Source organism: Protopterus annectens, chromosome 12.part0, assembly GCF_019279795.1.
Source record: "Protopterus annectens isolate FY-2018-M chromosome 12.part0, PAN1.0, whole genome shotgun sequence".
Classification (NCBI taxonomy): Eukaryota; Metazoa; Chordata; order Ceratodontiformes; family Protopteridae; genus Protopterus; species Protopterus annectens.
In genome coordinates this window covers 1,347,832,333-1,347,852,135 of record NC_056746.1, presented here as the reverse complement: position 1 = coordinate 1,347,852,135, position 19,803 = coordinate 1,347,832,333, and the positions used below count along the sequence as shown (strand labels likewise).

General features: G+C 42.5%; 1 protein-coding gene across 1 annotated transcript in view; it reads right to left on the bottom strand.

The window, feature by feature from the left end:
* Nucleotides 1-19,803, bottom strand: part of OGFR (opioid growth factor receptor) — a 513,571-nt gene that overhangs the window by 321,667 nt on the left and 172,101 nt on the right. The window contains exon 2 of the mRNA XM_044090398.1: nucleotides 3,702-3,773. Within this exon, the coding sequence (XP_043946333.1) occupies nucleotides 3,702-3,773 (72 nt within the window). The remainder of the gene's footprint in view (nucleotides 1-3,701; nucleotides 3,774-19,803) is intronic.

Below are 19,803 nucleotides of genomic sequence, written 5' to 3'. Positions count from 1 at the left end.
AATCAGAGTCAAGTCATTGGGTCTGTCCTGTAGTAGTGGTTGTAGTTGTAGCTGTTGCACTACTCCTCTGGTTGGCAGGCTGCCACTGACAGCCTCTGTAGGAGCCCTTCGATTGACCTCTGCCTCTAGGGCGCCTGTTCCTGCCTCTCTGGGCTCTGGTAGAGTCTGGAAAGGACCAATTCTTTGTAGGCCAGATTCTGCTGAACCTCGGTGGTTGAACTTGCAGGAAATCTTTAACTGTTTGCACAGATTTTGCTTTTTCTTCAACCTTTTTTAGAATCTCCTGTGCAGGGCAGCCAAATAAATTTTGTTTCTCCATTGGAGCATCGAGGAGTTTAGCTTTGACATGGTCTGGCAAAGATTGCTCCTTCAGCCAGGCATGCCTACGAATAACTGCCCCAGTCATAGCTGATCTAAATGAAGCCTCCAGTGCATCATAGCCACATTTTAAAAAATGATTACTAACCTGTTGTGAGTTATGTACCAAATCCTGAAGGGATTTTCGGTCTAAGGGTTCAGGAGAAGAAAGTTTCTTATTCATTTGATCTAACAAAAATTCTTGGTACTGTATCATATGGAATTGACAGTTTAATGCCCTGGCAGAAAGAGTTGCAGATGTATACACCTTTTTTCCCCATCTCTCTAAAGCTCTAGACTCTCTTTCAGAGGGTAGGGGATTTTTGGCAGTAGCGGCTGCAACCCCTTTAGGGCCCTGAGAAATAGTTTCTGGGTCTGCAGCATGGGCTTTATACAGATGAAAATGAGAATCCGGGACCCTGTAATATCTGCCAGGTTTGGCAGGGGCCGGAGGAAGAGAATCAGGGGCTGTACTGACATCATTGTACACATCATCAATTACATTTAGAACAGGAGGTATAGCTAAGGGCCTATGCTGAGGCAAATGCAAAAAGGTCCTTAATCTTTTTCTGGAATCAGAGAAATCCTGACCTTGCCATTGAAAGTGCTCTCTCATGGAGTGTAAAGTCTCCCCAAAGGAAAATTCTTCAGGAGGGGAGGCCGAAGGGATAGATTCCTCTGCATCTGAATCCTCATAAGGCGAGTAAGCCCCTTCCTGGTGGTCTGACAAGTCAGATCCATCTGTGGAGTAATCTGAGGAGTGAGGTTCAGAGGGGTCAGTCCTGGGCCTTTTGTCTGGAGGAGGTTGAGAGGCCCTGTCTGGGTGAGGTTGTGAACCCCTAATTATGGAGATAAGATCCTCAGCAAGGCTGAGGATCTGAGAACTAGAGGAAGGCCTCTGGGATGTAAATTTGGCAGGCAAAGCTTTTGAAAGTTTGGCAGCTTTAGCCCTGGAAAAGGCCTTAATAGACATAGAAGCTGGGGGCCTAGCTGCCCCACGTGCAGGGGTAGAAATGTCCAAAGGTATGGTGTCGGACAATTCCTGAACACTGGCTTCGGTAGGGAGCTCTGAAGCCGACTCAGCCGGGGCCTCTCGGGCCTCGGTGGTCGGAAGTATGGTTTTGGAAGAAGGAATCGCCGTGGACTCTGTTTCGTCTGAAACCGACACACTCGCGGTAGGCCTAGCCGTGGTTTCAGCCGAAACCACGGGCCGCGAGTGTCGGTCCTTTTCCTTGCGTTTTTTGATCATATGCGAAGTCGGAGTCTCCGACGGCATTTTATAAGCAAAAGCGGCTCCAAAAAATTCCTCTGCAAACTCCGACCGACGTCTAAGAGTTTGTCGGTTGAAGGAGGCACAGGCTAAACAGGCTGATACGTCGTGGTCTGGGCCTAAGCAAGGAAGGCAGTAAGAATGGAAATCCTTATGAGATATTCGTTTCCCACAAGTTAAACAATTATTTACTTTGTCTGACATCGGCTGAAGCAAGAAAGAGTCCCCAACGGGGTACTTAGCTTTTTTCGAAGTCTTCGGTAGCTGAAATCTCTGGATCTGACCGACCGGCACTTGCGAACAGCTTCTGCTTCGGGCACCGCGCGGCAAGAAAGACTAGGAAAATGGCGTCGGCTGATGCTTTTATACCCCAGACACTCTGACGTCGGGGAAAGTGCGACATCAGCCGAGGCCAGACCCAGACTTTGGAATCCGGCCGACCGAAGGGCTGCCTGAGGCAGGACAACCCATATGTTATGACTGCAGATGCATCCTTGAAGGACATCCCCATCTGCATCTGCGCTGAGAGAACCTTCCTCATCATTGTATCCACACCGGCTTCAGAATGTGATGAAGTGATAGATGGCGAATTGGACCACTATCTCTCAAGGAAGGGAGACAGGACCCTAGAAGGCACTGGATCTAAAGTCAGACAGTATCGGACCCAAGGGAGTACCTCTGCAGCTGAAGTAATCTGATCCGAAGACATTTTAGGGGATGCTGAGGAAATCTTGGAGCTTGACAGCTTCAGATAAAACATGAATTTTTTGAGTGGAGGCTCCACTGACAACAGAGTTGAAGAACCCAACTTTTTTGTGGACTTTTTTTGGAGCTTTTTTGGAAGCTATTTTAGGGAGTAAGCCCCAGATACGACTTCTGAAAAAGAAGTCGGCAGTAGACCCTTTAAGATTAATTTGTTTTATCGGTCTGCTATAGCTCGCGAATTAAAACTTAGACAAATGTCACAATGCACATTAAGGTGTTCTGGGCCTAAGTAGTAGATGCAGAGGTCATGGGCATCAGAATACGGTAGCTTATGGACACATTTTTTACACTTTAAAAGCCCTTCTCAGACATCATGTAATACAAAATAGCAAGAATAAGAGTTTTTTTTTTTTTGATTAAGGGTAAGGAGAAAGAAGGAAAAGGACAAACAAATACCAACAATGGTATTGAGGAATACACCAATGTGTAAAAGGAAAGTTTGTAAAGAAAGATGGTTTTAAAGTCTAAGAAAAATACCAGCAATGGTATGAGAGAAATACACCAAGTGTATGCAGGTATAGAAAAATAGAAAAAAAAATGATCAAAAAAAGCACTTATATTTTAAATAAGCTTGAGAGCAAAGCTGACCACATCTACACGCAAAAGCAGCAAACTAGATCGGAGGTATGTTAGGGGTTGGTGCATTATGGGTAGGGAGGAGCTCGAGAGTTTCAGTTGGCCACAAGCTACAGTAACAGCAGAGTCGGATCCAAACCCAATGGTTGAAGAATGAGTGAAAATTGCCAACAGGAGATCAAAAAATAAAAGGGTTGCAACTTTTCCAGCTGTGTTCGAGTTGCAACCTCATCTAGTTGATATCTGAGCACTCGTAGGTAAAGCTGATAACCTTGAACGGCTGTCTTTTCACCATTTAAAACTTCTTGTATGTTTATACTTTCTTAGTCTACCAGCTCTAATCCCCTGGGTACCATTTTCTTCTTATAATACTTAACTTGGTTAAACTAAACTAAATAAAAAGTGCTGCAAAGTGATACCAAAAAAGAATCAAGTGCCGCAGTGGCTTTGATTAGGAAGGTCATTCCCTATGTAATGCTGTAACGACTACTGCTACATTTAACTTCACTGAAATACTGACCAATAAAGAAGAATTCAGCGAAGGAAGACTCCGTACACTTTGAAAATCCAAATTAAAAAAAGGAATGGTGAGAACTAATCCATAAAATTGCTCAATAATCAAACGATGCAACTCACAGCACAGTCACTACTGCGGTTACTGTCCCTGGTCCTTGTGTTCATTCCATATTACTGTACCAAATAATGAATGTTGGAATACATTAGAAACACTTACCGGATAGTGGTGTCTGTACAGCTGCATGTCTTTTGCTGCTCTCCAATTACGTCTGGGTCTGGACATGTTATTCTACAAAACACAACAGGATTTGTCTGAGATGTACAGCAACTTCTACATTAAAACATACCAGCAGCAGGTGCAAACAGAGGTGCAGGACATGTATAGAATTTAGCAAGCTAGGAGGGGTAGTCATGTATCTAACCAGCAGATGATGTGTTAGATGAGTTCTAAAAGCTTGTCCAGCCTAATCATTACACTGCTGGACTTGATGCATGTCAATAATATATGCCTTTGCCAGTTTACCTGTGATATACACGTATCCCATACTCTACAACTTGTGTTTTACAGTTCTGAGAAGTGAGCCACCCACTTCAGAACAGGGAACCAGCATGTAAATATAATGTATGTACATGTAGCCATGGATGCACAGCTTTAAACAGAGGCCTGTACTAATAAAGCAAACGCAGGTGCAAGCACAGAGTAAACTATCTACAAGGAGCAATCAAAAAGTATATACTTATACTGCAACAAACCAATGTGGAAGCAATAAATAAGGCACTTATAAGTTTTAATAAGAATGTCTGAATGGGCCAGAAGATCAGCTCTTTGTCCTTGCAGAAATACTTGCTGGGACATGCAAGTTAACCAATGCTAGATACAGGACAGTTGTGCATGAACTTACTTAACAGAAGATGTAATTTGACACTGCTGCAACAGCCTTTGGCTATATGGGTTGACTATCCAAGCTTATCCAACTTGGGAAGAGGAATAGCAAGTATCCAGGAGCCCTGTGAGAATTGTCCTTGCCAAGCTAGCTCTGGACTTGGAAAAGGAATGCAGTTTGTAATGGTTTGTAAATGTATGCACAGAGGATCAAGTATATGCCTCTAGAATGCTTCTAGAGTCTAAACATCTCTACTATACCATCGTATAGGGGAAGGCTCTTGTACTGTGTGCCTTTTTACTGCCTAGAAACAATCTGCCACGATGGGAATAACAAAAAACAATAGCCGATGACAGACACTTAGTAATAAGTTTGTTTTGAGGCAGGTTGTCCTTTTAGTCCCATCATAAGAAATAAATAGCTGATCAGGTTTTCTAAAGGACTTGATTCCATCAAGATGAACAGATCAGGTACTATGTACATCTAAAGTATGTAGAATTTTTTTCTCCCAGATTTTGAGGTTCTGGGTAAAACGCTGGGAGACTAAAAGACTGATATTCTGAATCAAAGTAAACTATGACACTACTTTGGGTATGAGGCATTTATGATTAAAGTAACTCTATCCTTGATGAATACTAGACAGGGTTCACCCACCATAAGAGCCCAAAGTAATAGGAAGAACAGTTTTCAAATTAATGAACTGTATGGCCACATGAAAAGGTTCAAATGGAGACATGGTTAGTTCTTCCAGCACAAAGTTAAGGTGCCAAAAAGGCACCACCTTCTTTTTAAGTGGCCTGATATGTAAAACCCATTCAAGAATTGTTTAATGAAAAACAAAAAGGACAAGGATGGCGTCATGGGCAGACATGCTGAAATGGCCATGAGAGAACCCTGATAAAGGAATAAGATGGGCCAGAGGATAGCAACTCAAACATCCTGTTAAGGCCCTGGTTATTGCCTATGGAGCAACTAGGAAATCTTTTCCCCTTGCCGATATACAATTTGCTAGTAGCAGGTTATATTCGTCGCCTTTAGTACCTAGTGTGAGCCCTCATGAAAGAGGTGCCAAAAAGATAGAATTGAATCATCCATTCAGTCAGGTGTAGTAGTTTGAGAGACTGGGGTGTATCAAACATCCCTGGGTCTTGTGTGAGTAGATACAATCTGAGCAGCAACTGTGGCTGGCCAATTACACAGAAAAAAGGAACCACTGATGCCAGAGTCTGAGAAGAGTTACCACAAAGATGTCTGAAGAGATCTTCCAAATCTTGAGCATTACCAAGTACATTAATGGAAATTGTGGAAATGTATCCGTTCTCACAGCCAACCTGTAAAGGGTCCTGGAACAGAATCTAGTAAGGTGTCTGTTTGAAAGGAGGCAAACATATGTACATGAGGATCAATCCCAGGAAGACCTTCTCATGTAATTTCCAATAATGAAGTTCTATCCTGGTACTGCTCAGTTTTTGTCTGCCACTATCTATTACTCTGACAAGAAGCAAGATACTTGGAAGATCCAGAAATGCTGAAGAGCTATCACAGCCAGCTAGCACAGAGGGGAAAGACCTGATATCATAGTCAGCTAGCACAGAGGGAAAGACCTGATGGCCCCCTATTAAAGTGCACATTACTTTGGAGTTGTCTGTAATCATGTGCAAATGCCACCGAGACCACAGATGATTAAAAAAAGGAGGTGGATCCCAGCTTTCATCCCTTTGCCAATGATGTACTTAGGCCTGTCTGGCATTCCCTATAGTCCGTAACTTTTTACCCTTATTGAAAACGGCTCCCAAACAAAATCTAAAGTATTTGTTGCTACAGATTATGTTGAGATACAAGTAAAAAAGGGAAACTTGAACTCTGAATTATGTGCAGCCTCTATCCTTGCAGTTCCTTCTTGATAAGGCCCAAAACTGGAATGTGGAAATACCAGAGAATGATATTGCTGAATTCTCATGAGCACTAGAAACCAAATCCTTTATGTGAGAGACACGCATACAAATTAGCTATGCTGCACATTTCACACATTTGTTTTCCATTGGTTAAACTGTTTGAGTGATACTTAAAGTGAATTTATGGGCCTTTGTCTTTTTCTGAAAAGATTTCAAGCCTGCATAAACTAAAGCACTGTTGGTGATTCCCTGCTAGTTTTTCCCATTCACTCTCCCTTTCACTTATGGGCTTTTTAAACCTGGTGAATTTAACCTGCCACCCCTACTGCAACTTGAGTTAATAAGCTCCTCACTTTCTGCACTGCTGTTGTATCCTGAATTATTTGCCTTTCCTTGTGCTTATACTATATTGGAAAAGTCCATTTTGCCCGTCATTGTCTGTTCATAGGGTAGTACTAGGCTAACTGCCCATTCAAGGCCATTTTAAGCCTAGTCAGTTACCCCATGTGAGAATCAAACGCTGCACCTTGTATCTCTAAGGTAAACATGTCAACCTCCCACCACATTTAAGTGCACATCTCCTTTCATGTAGTGAAACAAAGGCAGTGCCATCTGTATTACTAATATCTGCCAGCTGCCTTGTGGAATGTTTGCATTAATCTGCATCAGCTCATAGTTCATGGAAGAATACTAGGCTAACTGCTCAGAAGGGTCATTTTAAGACAGTCAAACTCATATCAGAATCAAACCCTGTACCTTTTGACTATGAGGTGAAGACTTTATACCACACCCACCATCTCTGTTCTACTGATTTACTTGCTCTGAATTCATTATCTAGCTAGCTGCTGGATAAAGTAGCGCATTTTACACTCTAGCAAGCACTTGTTTTTACATCAACAGGTCAGTGCATTTTCCATCTAGTACACTGGTAGGTAGCCTGGTCTGTTTAGATTTCTACATGTAGTTTTATTGGCTAGAGGGCTCATTTATCAGCTTATCTTGTTTTTAGTACCTTTACAAATTTTGTACAACTGAGTGGATTTTGGCTCATTTACACAAAGTGAAGACATTGAATAATCATACTTTGATAAGCTGTTAAAAAGTACACTGTTGTATCCCTATACTTGTTTGCGTGTGGTACTATTTCACTCTGGACACTCCTTTACTGTGCTATTTTACTTTGGGAGGACTGGGATTGTTCATCTACTGGCAGTAGGTGTTAACCTGATCTGCCTGAGCTGGGAAGCACACAAAGTGCTCTAAGTAGCTTTTTGCACTTCTCTCATATTCTGTGACAGTCCTTTAGCAGTTTCCAAAAAATGTATGGTCTGCTGCTGCTTTAAGTAGTTAATTGCACTGTATTACATTGTATCTGTTATTTATAGGGCTGTTGTAGGTAGTTTGTGTGGTATTGTTACACTTTGGTTCCAATTCAGCTATTCTATATCAAGAAGGTATTCTTCTGCACCCTTGTGGCAGAATTGTGCTAATCTAACCTGTCTGAGTTTGGGACTGCTAGTGGAAGGCTTACTGTGTGTTTCCTGATTGGTAGTTAGCTTAAAACTTGTTTCTCTCTGCTTGTATTTAAAGCCTCTCGGTTGTGTGGTGCTGCTCTTTGAGCAGCAGCAGTTAGCAGTGCCCTGTATAGATAACAGAAGCTCAGTTTTTCCCTAAACAGCTGTCAGTGAAACCCTTCCAAGCTTTCCTGCTACTCTAGGAGCAATTCAGTTGAGCACTGAGCAGAGTTGTCTTATTAATCAACATTAGCCTACAAAAAGTACAAGTCCCTCTTGTAGTCTCAGCACTACTAGTGTAGTCCTGTCAAATTAACCCATTCCCTTCCCTAATAAAACATACTGCAAAAGGCTGTTATCATGGATGGGCAGCTTCCAATCATCTCTCTGGCCAGCCTGAGGCAATGTAGTAATTGGCTCATGTATACTGACAACTACTTACTTATGAAACAAATAAGAGGCAAGACTCTCACATAAAGACAAACTGAATGCCAAACAGGTCGTCAGCACACACACACACTTCACACACTAAATAAGGACACAACACAAACCCACATATGCAGAGGTACTCACTAGTAACTTACCAAAAGATCAGAGGCCTCCCAAATGGAAACCACATACAAACAACAATGCAAAAAAACAACCACAACAAATAACAACACACACACCAGTATCTTAACGAATAAGCCCATAATGCAAAACACCACAAAACCTAATGTACTGGTTATAGGTGACTCCTTTGTGAAACACACGGATGTTCCCCTCATCAGGCAGAATAAGGAGCATGTTATAGTTAGCTGCCTGTCAGGTGCCAGGATCCATCAAGTAACTCAACCACAAGTACCAATACGAATCAGTCATAGTCCATGTGGGGGTGAAGGACTTCAGACGTACCTCACAAAACTATATGAACACAGACATGACTAAGCTCTCAGAATGTGTGTCACAGGTAGGTATAAGCCTAGCCTTAAGCAGCGTTCTACCTTTTCCAAGGATGATGCCACAATACAAACAAATAATGACTGGCATTAACAATTGGCTTTGCTTCTGGCGTCAGTCCAAGGGAATGTAATATCTGTCACCCTGGGAAGACACGGTCAACAGGCCATGCTGCACCTGTCTCCTCTAGGCTTTTAGACACTACCAAAGGCATCCGCCAACCCTACTGGGCCTTTAAGCAATGTCAAAATAACCTACCTCCCACAAAACAACATCCTCTCTAGATAATCTCAAGGTACTGCTGCTTAATGCCAGGTGTCTAAACATGAAATTGCACTCCCTGAAAGCACTCCTCACTTTGAAAGATGATGACGTCTGTGCAGCCACTGAGACATTGTTCAAAAGAGCAGAAAGCACCCCGACCAAGCTACAATGCTTCCCATACTTTCACACCACAAACTGAGCATGAAAGAACCAAAGGAGGAGGTGTATCTATTTTCATTCAGGATAAGTACACCTCGAGACTGGTCAAACATTATGACTATCCTGAGCTGTTCCATGTCCAGTTAACTAGAAGCAAAGCCCCTTAGCACATCATCACAAGTTATAAGTCCCCCACCTTGAAACAGGAAAAGCATACCACATACCTGGACTTACTGGAGTCACTTGCCTTACAGGCCTACACCTTACTCGTGGGTGGTTTTAATTATCCTACCATCAGCTGGGAAATGTACACGACCACAAACATGCTGGGTCAGAGATTCTTGGACTTTGTCAATGCAAATGCACTGGAACACCTAGTCAGCACACCCACAAGAGGCTCAATTGTCCTGGACATAGCACTCATGAATATGTGAGAGCACTGCACCCCCCCCCTGTGTGATGTCCTCCCTGGTAAGACTGGACCATAAATCAATCTCGTTCAATGTACCAGATACCCCAGCAAGCTCAAAAATGCTGAAGAATTTTTCTAAGACAAATTACTAAGTTGTTGTTGTTTGTCTTTTCGGCTTTTCCCGGTTAGGGGTCGCCACAGTGGAACTCCGGTCCGCTAATGACTGGCAGAAGATTTTTATGGTGCCGAGTTGCCAGCCCGACGCCCAACCTTCAGCGAAGGCACGCCCAATTCATGCATGTCTTTCGACCACGGGAAGGACATGCAGACTCCACACAGAAGGCACTCCAGCCGAGAATCGAACAGGAGAACCTCTTGCTGTGAGGCAACAACATTACCGCTGCACCACCGCGGCTTTTAGTATTTATTTGTCTTTGTTTACTGGGAAAGTCTGACTGGGTAATACGCATTTTCAGCAGAGGTCCAGGGAGAAAAGCTTCATTTGCTTACACTGCATTATACCAAGTTTCAGTTAAGCACATTTATTATTTATTTATATAACATTTGTTAACCAGGTTAGTCCATCTGAGCCAATGGCCTGTTTTCAGTGGAGACCCAAGCAGAAAAGCTCCAGCAATACAAAGATAACAGTAGGAAATGTACAAAACCCCAAGAAAAACAGTGTAGCAATATAACAATCAAAATTACATAAGCAGTAATCAAGTCAAATGAATAACTGTAGTGAAAATAAAACAAAATGAAGTAAATACAAAACAGTACATTTAAGTATTTACAATAATGAAAAACCACCAAAAGACCAAGACAAACTGTTGAAAAATAATGACATATTTACAATAATGAAATATCTTAAGTAGCATAATGTAGTACTGTCTAGTCTGCAGATTAATCATTGAATTATTAGATGTAGACAGGAAGTGAAAAGAAAAAGAAAGAAAAAGAAAGGAAAATGCAGATTATGGAGGATTTAGGCAAGGACAGGCTTTTGAGCTCAGAAAGCAGTAATTACACTTTTATTTACATTTATACACAAACAGTAGTTAAATTTATACATTGTAAGATTTTACAGTGGTGGAAGTTAAAGAGAAAGCCCATGTACAGTTTAGTGGGCAGTGAATGACAGTATCCTGTTTAAGGAGAGTATTGTATGATGAACACAAAGTCTTAGCTTTGTGATGGGTATGTGCAGGACCAGGATTGGTTAAGATGCTGTTTAAGCAATGGTCTAAAACTACTGAGTTTGTCAGAGAGTTTTATTTGTATGGGGATACTTTTCCAGAGTTAAGCAATGTATTGGGAGTAGTGCAAGTCTCCTGTAACATTAGACTTATATGTACGTAATAATAAAAATTTACTAGAGCGGAGGTCCCTTGACGGACAGTAGGCCAGTAATAAGTTATGCAGTGCAGGGCATTTTTTTGGATGATGAATGAGTTTGTGTGCTGTAGTTAGTTGTGAATATGTTGGGTAGTTGTGTAGTTCAAGCAGTTTAATTGTTTTAAGCAGAGTCTTAGGAGAGAGACTGGTGGCAAATTTAGCTATTTTATTGTAGCAGAAGGCAAGTTTCTTTCTTTGAGTATTGTTAAAGTCTGTTAGGCTAGGAGCAGTATTATAAGAGCGCTGTCAATTAAGAAAGTGGTGGGTAGAGTTTTTCTTGCAGTATCTGTAAGGATCCATTGATCCTATAAAGGAAGCCTAGCTTCTGGTGTGTAGACTCAATGCTGTGCAGTATATGCTGGTTATATTTGTGGTCTTCATCTATTATAACACCTAAAAGTTTAAAGTGAGTTACAGTTTCAATGACAGTATTATTTGCTGACTTTATGATAAAAAATTGCTTTTGATTTTGGTAACTTTTTTGAGGTAAAAATCATTAACAGGTTTCTTTGGGTTGACTAGGAGGTATAAAAAGTTTCAAGACCCCCTTGAACACAGATAACATAGTCTCCTATGCAGAGGTGTACAACAATGCCTTGTATAACCACTTAAGCAGTTGTACAGAAATGGCTACACCTGACCAGATTACAACGAAGTCTTATCGAAAAAAAAAACAAGCCACCTTGGTGGACCCCTAGTATAAACAAGCTATACAACAAGAGAAAGAAACCAATATCCAAGAACAAGAGGGAACTGGCTCAGCAGAGGAAGAAACCCCTCTCTAGTAAAACAAATTACAGATCTTAAGAGATCTTTGTCAAGTCCTCCAAGGCTAACTACGAACTATTAACAGCCTTCTTATCTAAGGATAATCACAATTTGTTTATTACATCCAAAATCTAAAAGGGAATACCCAGCTAAACACTAAACTGGTTGTGAATGGTACCACCCATACTCAGAGGTAATAGCCAACCTGCTAGCTGACAGATTTGGAGAAAACTTCACTCCCCGTACCTCCAGTCATCCCACAAATTATACCTGCCACCACTCCTCAGCCTATTATCTCAAGACAGCAGGTCATCTTGGCACTCTCCAAGGCCAAAAACATGACATCAGTGGGACCAGATAACATCCCAGGTTGCCTTTTAAACAACTTAAAACATAACCTAGCAGACCCACTTGCATCCCAATTTAACCACCGCCTGAGAATTGGCTATATTCCACTGGAATGGAGGACAGCAACAATGATCCCTCTGCCAAAGATGGCAATCTGAGTTTTGACCACCACATATCCAATAGTAAGGAAATCCTTCTATGTGGCACATCTTATAAGTAAATACATTGCATCTACATCGCATCCTGATCTAAGGATGTTACAATTCCATTACACTCTGCCCTCAACAGACCAATAATTGAGTAGAATGCTCCCTTTTGCATGTACCTCACCAGACACATTCAACAACTGGAGAGACCACAGAGGTTTCTCACCAAGAAATTACAGGGTACAGAAAACAAGTCTTACACGGAAAGACTGAAAGCCCTGTCACTGTACTCTGTCTCCTACAGGTTGGTAAGGGGTACCTGTACCTGGCTTACACGGCAGTCTCACCCTGCTGTGATGGAAATGCTACACATTTGTAAATCAAACTGCACGAGGGTCACTCTATCCTGGGATCTTAACCTAGCCTCTGACATGAACAGGTCATGCTGGAGAGAGAGAAACATCTCCTAGAGACTGACTGCCACTTCTCTGAACAAACTTCCAGCTCATGTGAAATAGAGTCCCTCCCTGACCCTCTTAAAACACAACCTTGATCAATGGATGTGACACCACAAATTCACTCCTGGGTGGTGCCCATGTCCCTTATAGACAGAGAAAGTCAGTATTAACTATCACTGACCCTTATCTCTGTGAACTTCACTCACCTAAACAACAATTGGGGAAACTTGGGATAAATATGGCTAGGCTCGTAAGGGCTCTAGGGCCATTAACCTTTTAACCACCTATGAACCAGAGTCAGAGTTTTGAATATTTATTTAAAAACCCAGACTGGTGAGGAAAGACTCCTGACTTTTGTGAGAAGACTGCAAAGATGAGCAAGTCAGCTAAATAAAGACATACAAGAATGTCCAGAAGTCCAGAAAGGGCTATTCTAGGGAGCTATGCTCTTTGTGAATGCTCAGACAGCTGTGGATGACGGAGAAGGAATACAGAAATCTGTTAATGTAACCCAAACACAGAGAATATGAGAATGAAAAGATCCAAAAGTTGTCTCCAGGCGAGTTCTTTCTCTGGAAACGCCAACAATCTCAAATAAATGCCTTTGGTCCTGTGGCGGATTATTGGTAGTCTTAGCATGCGATTGAAAGGGAGAATTTACATTCCTGTGTCTGGGACAGAGGTACATGATGGGAGGGAGGGGAGAGGATGGGAGAAAGAATGCAGGTGTAGTCAGTCATTCTAAAAGGTGTAAACTGTCCTCTTTTCTGAAAACATCCTGGTGGTTTGTTAATGTTGATACTCTCCTGCCAGCTCTTATTTGTGCCCTGTTTGTCAGTAGAAGACAAGGACCGTTTAGATAGTTTTCTGAAGGGAGTGTTCTAAAGGATTTACTGCACATCAGCAAGTCAAATGGCATAAGAAATACAGAAGATATTTAGATCCGTAGACATAGTAACTTCAACAGAAATGTTTGGAGGGACAGATATATTTCATAGAGAATACTGTTGGCACTAAACAGACTCCCCAACCACATAAAACTAAGTTCATCCCTGTCCATATTCAAGCACAACTTAGAGCTATGGATGGAAACAGAAAATGTACCCCAGGACTGCCCCCTGTACTACTAACGGAGAGAGGCAGCTCCTAAATGCTTTATCTCATGCATGGGTTCCCTCAAATTATCTGTGGTAAGTTCCTAGTTATATTCATTACACAATATCGACCAAGGGATAGGCAAGGCCAACCTAGAACCAATTGAGACAGTTTATTTTGAGGAAAAAAAGTAAACTGGCAAGGCTTAAAATGCCCTGCAAGGGCAGCTACCCTAGAACTTAACCTATGAACCCATGAGTAGAGGATCTATTTGATTTACAGTGGGGGACTTGAAAATGTTGAACTACCAGAACCAGGACCAGTTACTCTAGTTAAGCATATTGTTTGAGTATCTTAATAGCAAAAAAAAAAAAGACCTAAAGCAGAGTTCAAAATCTTAGACCTAACTTCATCTGTGAACCTTTGGTTAGATACCCAAGCATACCTCCTTAAAACAGTAGCAGTAGCTATGGCCTTAGATACAGTATCTACACAATCATGCACATTCTTTAGGGCATATTTAGAGACCCGATGAATATTAGAAACAATGGGATTCAGAAAGGATTTATCCTCTAAAGGCAGATTAGTAGAGTATTCCTTTAATGTTTTGACACAATGCACCAATCTACATAAGGGCCTTGTAAAGTACAGTTTTGTACCTACCATAAATGTAGATGTTTGAGTGTTCACCCTGCTGCAGCCATCACACTTGGGTTATCCTGTCGTCAGGTGGTCCCGCAGTCGGCCGGATTTCCAAAGTCTTGGTCCGACGTCGGTTGCTGTCGCCTCATCCCTGACGTCAGTGCGCCAGGGGTACATATATTGCAACCGACGCCATTTTCTTCAGTTTTTCTTGCCCCAGATGTCAGGTGCCCCAAAAAGGTGATCCAAATTAGTACCAAAAGGTGTGAACACTGTACAAACACAAAATCCCTTCAGCTATAAGCAAATACATCAGAAAGGCATAGCAAAGATTTAGACAGTAGATCAGAGGGGTTGGAGGGAGGGTAACCTGGACTGCAGCAGGGTGAACACTCTAACATCTACATTTATGGTAGGTACATAACTGTACTATGTTCATCGCGTTACCCTGCTGCAGTCATCACACTTGGGTTGAGTCCCAAAGCTAAGGTAGGGTGGAGGCATCATAGAGGGTTAGTGGAGGCAATGAGGCCCTGCAGAACTGCAGTGGCGAAGCCTGCCCTGGACTTAGAATAAAGAGGTAAGTGATAGTGTTTGGTGAAGGTGTGTACAGAACTCCAAGTTGCAGCTTCTAAAATTTCCTTGGTAGGAACCCCCCTGAGAAAGGCTGTAGAGGTAGCTGTTGCCCTGGTAGAGTGGGATCTAATGGTAGGAGGAACTGGTTTCCCATGATGGGTATAGCAGAATCGTATGCAATGACCTATCCATTTAGAAATGGTTTGCTTGGATATGGCCCTTCCTTGAGAAGCTGTAGCATAGGAAACAAAGAGCTGGTCAGTTTTTCTGAAAGCCTTAGTTTTATCCATGTAGTAGCAAGCTGCCTGTGAATGTCCAAGGAATGCAGGAGTCTCTCACCTTTGTTCTGTGGATTGGGGAAGAAAGTGGGTAGGTGGATGGTTTGATTTAAAGCTACACTGGAAACCACCTTAGGCATGAAGGAAGGATTAGTTCATAGAGAAACTCTGTCTTGATGAAAAATGAGGAAAGGTTCCACTGCCATAAGTGCCTGTAATTCTGAGACTCTCCTAGCAGAAGTTATTGCCAGGAGCAGGGCAGTCTTCCAAGATAGGAACTGAAGGTCTGCAGAAAAAGCTGGTTCAAAGGGAGGTAGCGTTAGTTTTTCCAGAACAAAGTTGAGGTCCCATGTTGGTGTAGGGGCTCTTCTAGGTGGTCTAATGTTTTTTGCCCCTCTGAGGAACTGCCTTAGAAGAGGATATGAAAAATAAAGGTGGATTCGTGTCGTAGTGAGCTGAAATAGCTGAAGCATGGATTTTAATAGAGGAGAAGGAAAGTCCTTTATGCAACATCTCAGCTAAATACTGCAGAATGTGAGGCATATGAGGCTGAGTTGTGTCTTGACCTTTAGCTTGGTTCCAAGCACAAAACCTTTTCCATTTGTCCGAGTAAGCCTTCCTGGTGCTTGGCCTCCTGGCCTCTAGAATAACATCCAGTACTGCTTGTGAAAGAGGGGCTGGTGGGATGCTTAATTGATTTGCCATGCAGCCAGGTTTAAGGTTTTGATCTGGCTGTGTAGAATCTGCTTGTCTTGCTGCGTGAGCAAATGAGGTATTTGAGGCAATATCCATGGTGGGCTGTGAGCCATATTCTTCAATAGCGGGTACCAGTGCTGGCGTGGCCAGTCTGGGGCTATGAGAATCAGTCGAGGTTTCTCCTTTTTGACCTTCAAAAGAACTTTTGTGAGAAGAGGTAATGGAGGAAAGGCATATGCTGTCAGGTTTTTCCAACTGAAGGAGAGAGCATCCACTTTCCAAGCTTGATGGTGGAATGTCCTTGTGCAAAATTTTGTCAGCTGATAGTTTTAAGGACTGGCAAACAGGTCTATATTTGGTAGACCCCATCTTTGAGTTATCATTGTAAATATTTGTGGGTCTAGCTTCCACTCGTGGGGATCTTTGATGTTTCTGCTTAGGTCGTCTGCCAATGTGTTTTTCTGTCCAGGCAGGAACTGAGCTTGCAACTGGACTGAGTAGGCCAGAGCTGTGTTCCATAAGATTATTGCTTGCCTGCAAAGAGGGTAGGAATGTGTGCCCCCTTGTTTGTTTATGTACCACATTACTGCAGTGTTGTCAGTCTTTATTGCAAGTAGTCCTGGCTGTAGTAGATCCTTGAAGGCTGTCAGAAATTTCTGTACAGCTAGCATCTCTTTTTGGTTTATGTGCAGTTTTCTTTGTTCTGCAGTCCATAAGCCTTGAATGCATTGCCCTGCCATGTGTGCCCCCCAAGCATAGTCTGAAGCATCTGTTGTGATAGTTTGCCTGGGTGGGGGCAAGGTGAAAGGCTGACCCTTGTTGAGGTGACATGCCTGTGCCCACCATAGAAATTCCTGTTGAAGGCAGGGAATGAGAGATATCACTGTGTCCAAGCTGTGGCTGTGTTGAGACCATACGCTTTTTAGGTACCACTGTAATTTCCTCATATGCAGTTTTGCAAATGGTATTATCAGAATGCAAGATGCCATGAAGCCCAAAGCCTGCAGAATTTTTCTTGCAGTTAATTGGGTCTTTGTTGCCATTGTCTTGAAATATTGAGTCAGTTGTAATTGCTTGTCTGGTGTAAGATGAGCCTTCTGGGCTGTTGTGTCCAAGCTGGCACCCAGGAATGTCATTTTTTGTGAGGGTACTAGTTTTGACTTCTTTTCGTTTACTGTGTACCCCAATTTAGTAGATGCTTCACAAAAGCCAGATGTTGTAAGAGAATGTCTTTTCTTTCTGCTTGGATGAGGTAGTCGTCCAGATATGGATATATTTGAATTCCTCTTTGTCTGCAGTATGCAATTACTGGTGCCAGGCATTTTGTGAATACTCTGGGCGCAGTAGATAAGCCAAAGGGCAGTGCAGAGAATTGATAATGGGTTGAACCTGCAATGAAACGCAGGTATCTTCTGCAAATTTGTCTGATAGGGACATGCAGGTATGCCTCCTTGAGGTCCAACGTTACCAGCCATGCTTCCTTGCCCAACATGGGAAGTAGCTTCTGTAGTGTTAGCATCTTGAATTTGGGAACTTGTAAGTAAGTGTTTAGAACTGAAAGGTCCAGAATTGGTCTCCAAGCATTTTCTTTTCTGGGTACTAGGAAGAGTCTGGAGTAAAATCCTTGGCCTTGCTCTTGAGTTGGTACCCTTTGAATTGCTCTCATGGCCATGAGAGCTGTAATTTGTTTTTGAGCCTCTGCCCTTAGATTTTGTGACAGGTTAGGCATTCCTCTTTTTATTGGCAAGGTGTGAAAGTGGAATCTGTATCCTCGTAAAATTATGTCTAGGACCCATTTGTCCTTTGTGACCATGTGCCAGTTGTCTGCAAATAGTGCTAGTTTTCTCCCCAAGGGGGCTGACAAAAGAGCTTTATTTGGCCAGCTGAGGTGCAAGTCATTGAGTTTGCCTTCTGGTGGGTTGAGACCTGTCTTCTCCTCCCTTCTGGGTTGGAGTGCCCCATTGGCGAGGCTTATACTGAGCTTGTGGTTGTCCTCTGCCCCTTGGGCACCTGTGTTTACCCCTCTGAGGCCTGTCAGTGGCTGGAAAGGACCAATTTTTTGTTGGCCAGTTTCTGCTGAAGCGAGGGGGTTGTACTTGTAGGAAATCTTTGACTGTCTGCATTGATTTCGCCTTATCTTCTATTTTCTTTAAAACTTCTTCTGCTTTAACACCAAAAAGAACATCCTGCTGTAAGGGAGCATCTAGTAGTTTTGCTTTAACATGATCAGGCAGACTTTGTTCCTTTAACCAGGCATGCCTACGTATAACTGATCCAGTGACAGCTGCTCTGCAGGTGACCTCTAAAGAATCAAACCCACATTGTAAGGTATGTTTGTCCACCTGCTCGGTGGCGTGCAACAAATCCTGTACTTCTTTCATTTCAGATTGTTGAGGTAGGGTGGTTATCTTTTGTTTTAACTGAGAGATCAGAAATTGCTGACACTTAAGCATATGAAATTGGCAGTTCAGTGCTCTCATAGCTAAAGTGGCTGAGGTGTAATCCTTTTTCCCCCATCTGTCTAGTGCTCTTGAATCCCTTACAGAAGGTACTGGATTTTTAGCCATGGAAGCCTTAGCCCCCTTTGGACCCTGGGAGATAGTCTCTGGGTCAGCTACTGGGCTTTTGCAAAGGAATTTGTGGGAATCAGGTACTCTGTAGTATCTGTCAGTCTTGGCCTGGGCAGGAGGTAGAGAGTCAGGGTTGAAACTGGATTCTAAGTAGACATCATCCACAATGTCTAAAACAGGAGGGATGGCTAGAGGTCTGTGTTGGGGGAGTAAAAGAAACTCCCTGAGCCTTTTCTTGGAATTAGAGTAATCCTGACCTTCCCACTGAAAATGTTCCCTCATAGTGTGTAAAGTTTCCCCAAAAGAGTAATCTTCTGGAGGGGAAGCTGAGGGAATAGAGTCCTCAGCATCAGAATCTTCATAAGGAGAGAAGGAATAGTCTTGGTCCTCAGAGGAATCCGAATAAATAGACAGTTGTTCAGAGGAAGCAGAATCTTCCTCTTGTCTAGGCCTTTTGTCAGGAGGAGGCTGAGAACCCCTGACAAGAGAAATCAAATCTTCAGCCATTTTGAGCATCTGTTTTAGGCATACGGCCTTGAACAGGACACTGAAGTGAAGTCTTTTTCGATTTAGGAGTCTTCGACTTGGAAAACGTTTTGACTGTAAGCGTCGTCGGTCTGAAAACGCCTTCAGAAACCAATGGCGTTTCAGAAGTACCGACGTCCTTGGAAGGTAAATCGTCGGAAGGGCCTGAAGTAAAAGGCGGCGTCGGCCTAGTGCATTCCGTCAAAATATCTGTAGCAGTCTCGGGTTCCAGAACTGCGGTAGTCAGAGGCTGCGTCGGAGCCTCACTGATAACCGGAGACCGGATCAACCGAGGCCTCGGAATCGGGCTTAGGCCTGGGCTGTCGGTCCTTGTCCCTGCGCTTTTTGTGCACGCCGGTAGTCGGTAGCTCCGACGGCATGTTATAGTTAAATTTTCTACCAAAAAAGTGTTGCGCGAAATCAAATCGTCTTTTAATAGTACGTTTATTAAATCTAACACAAAAACGACAAGTGACGTCGTGATCAGGGCCTAGGCAAGGTATGCAATAAGAATGAAAATCCTTATGAGGCATTTGCTTCCCACAAGAAATACAATTGTTAACTTTTTCTTTTTTTTTTTTCAAAACAGGTTTATTGTTTTAACATACAAGAGAAATATCATAACAATTTTATACAAGTAATTAAAAATAGATATGATTATAACATTCAACAAAACAACTAAAGTATTTACAAAGACATCCACTACAATCAGATCAATTAATTAAACTAAAATACCATGCTATTGAAATTAAGAT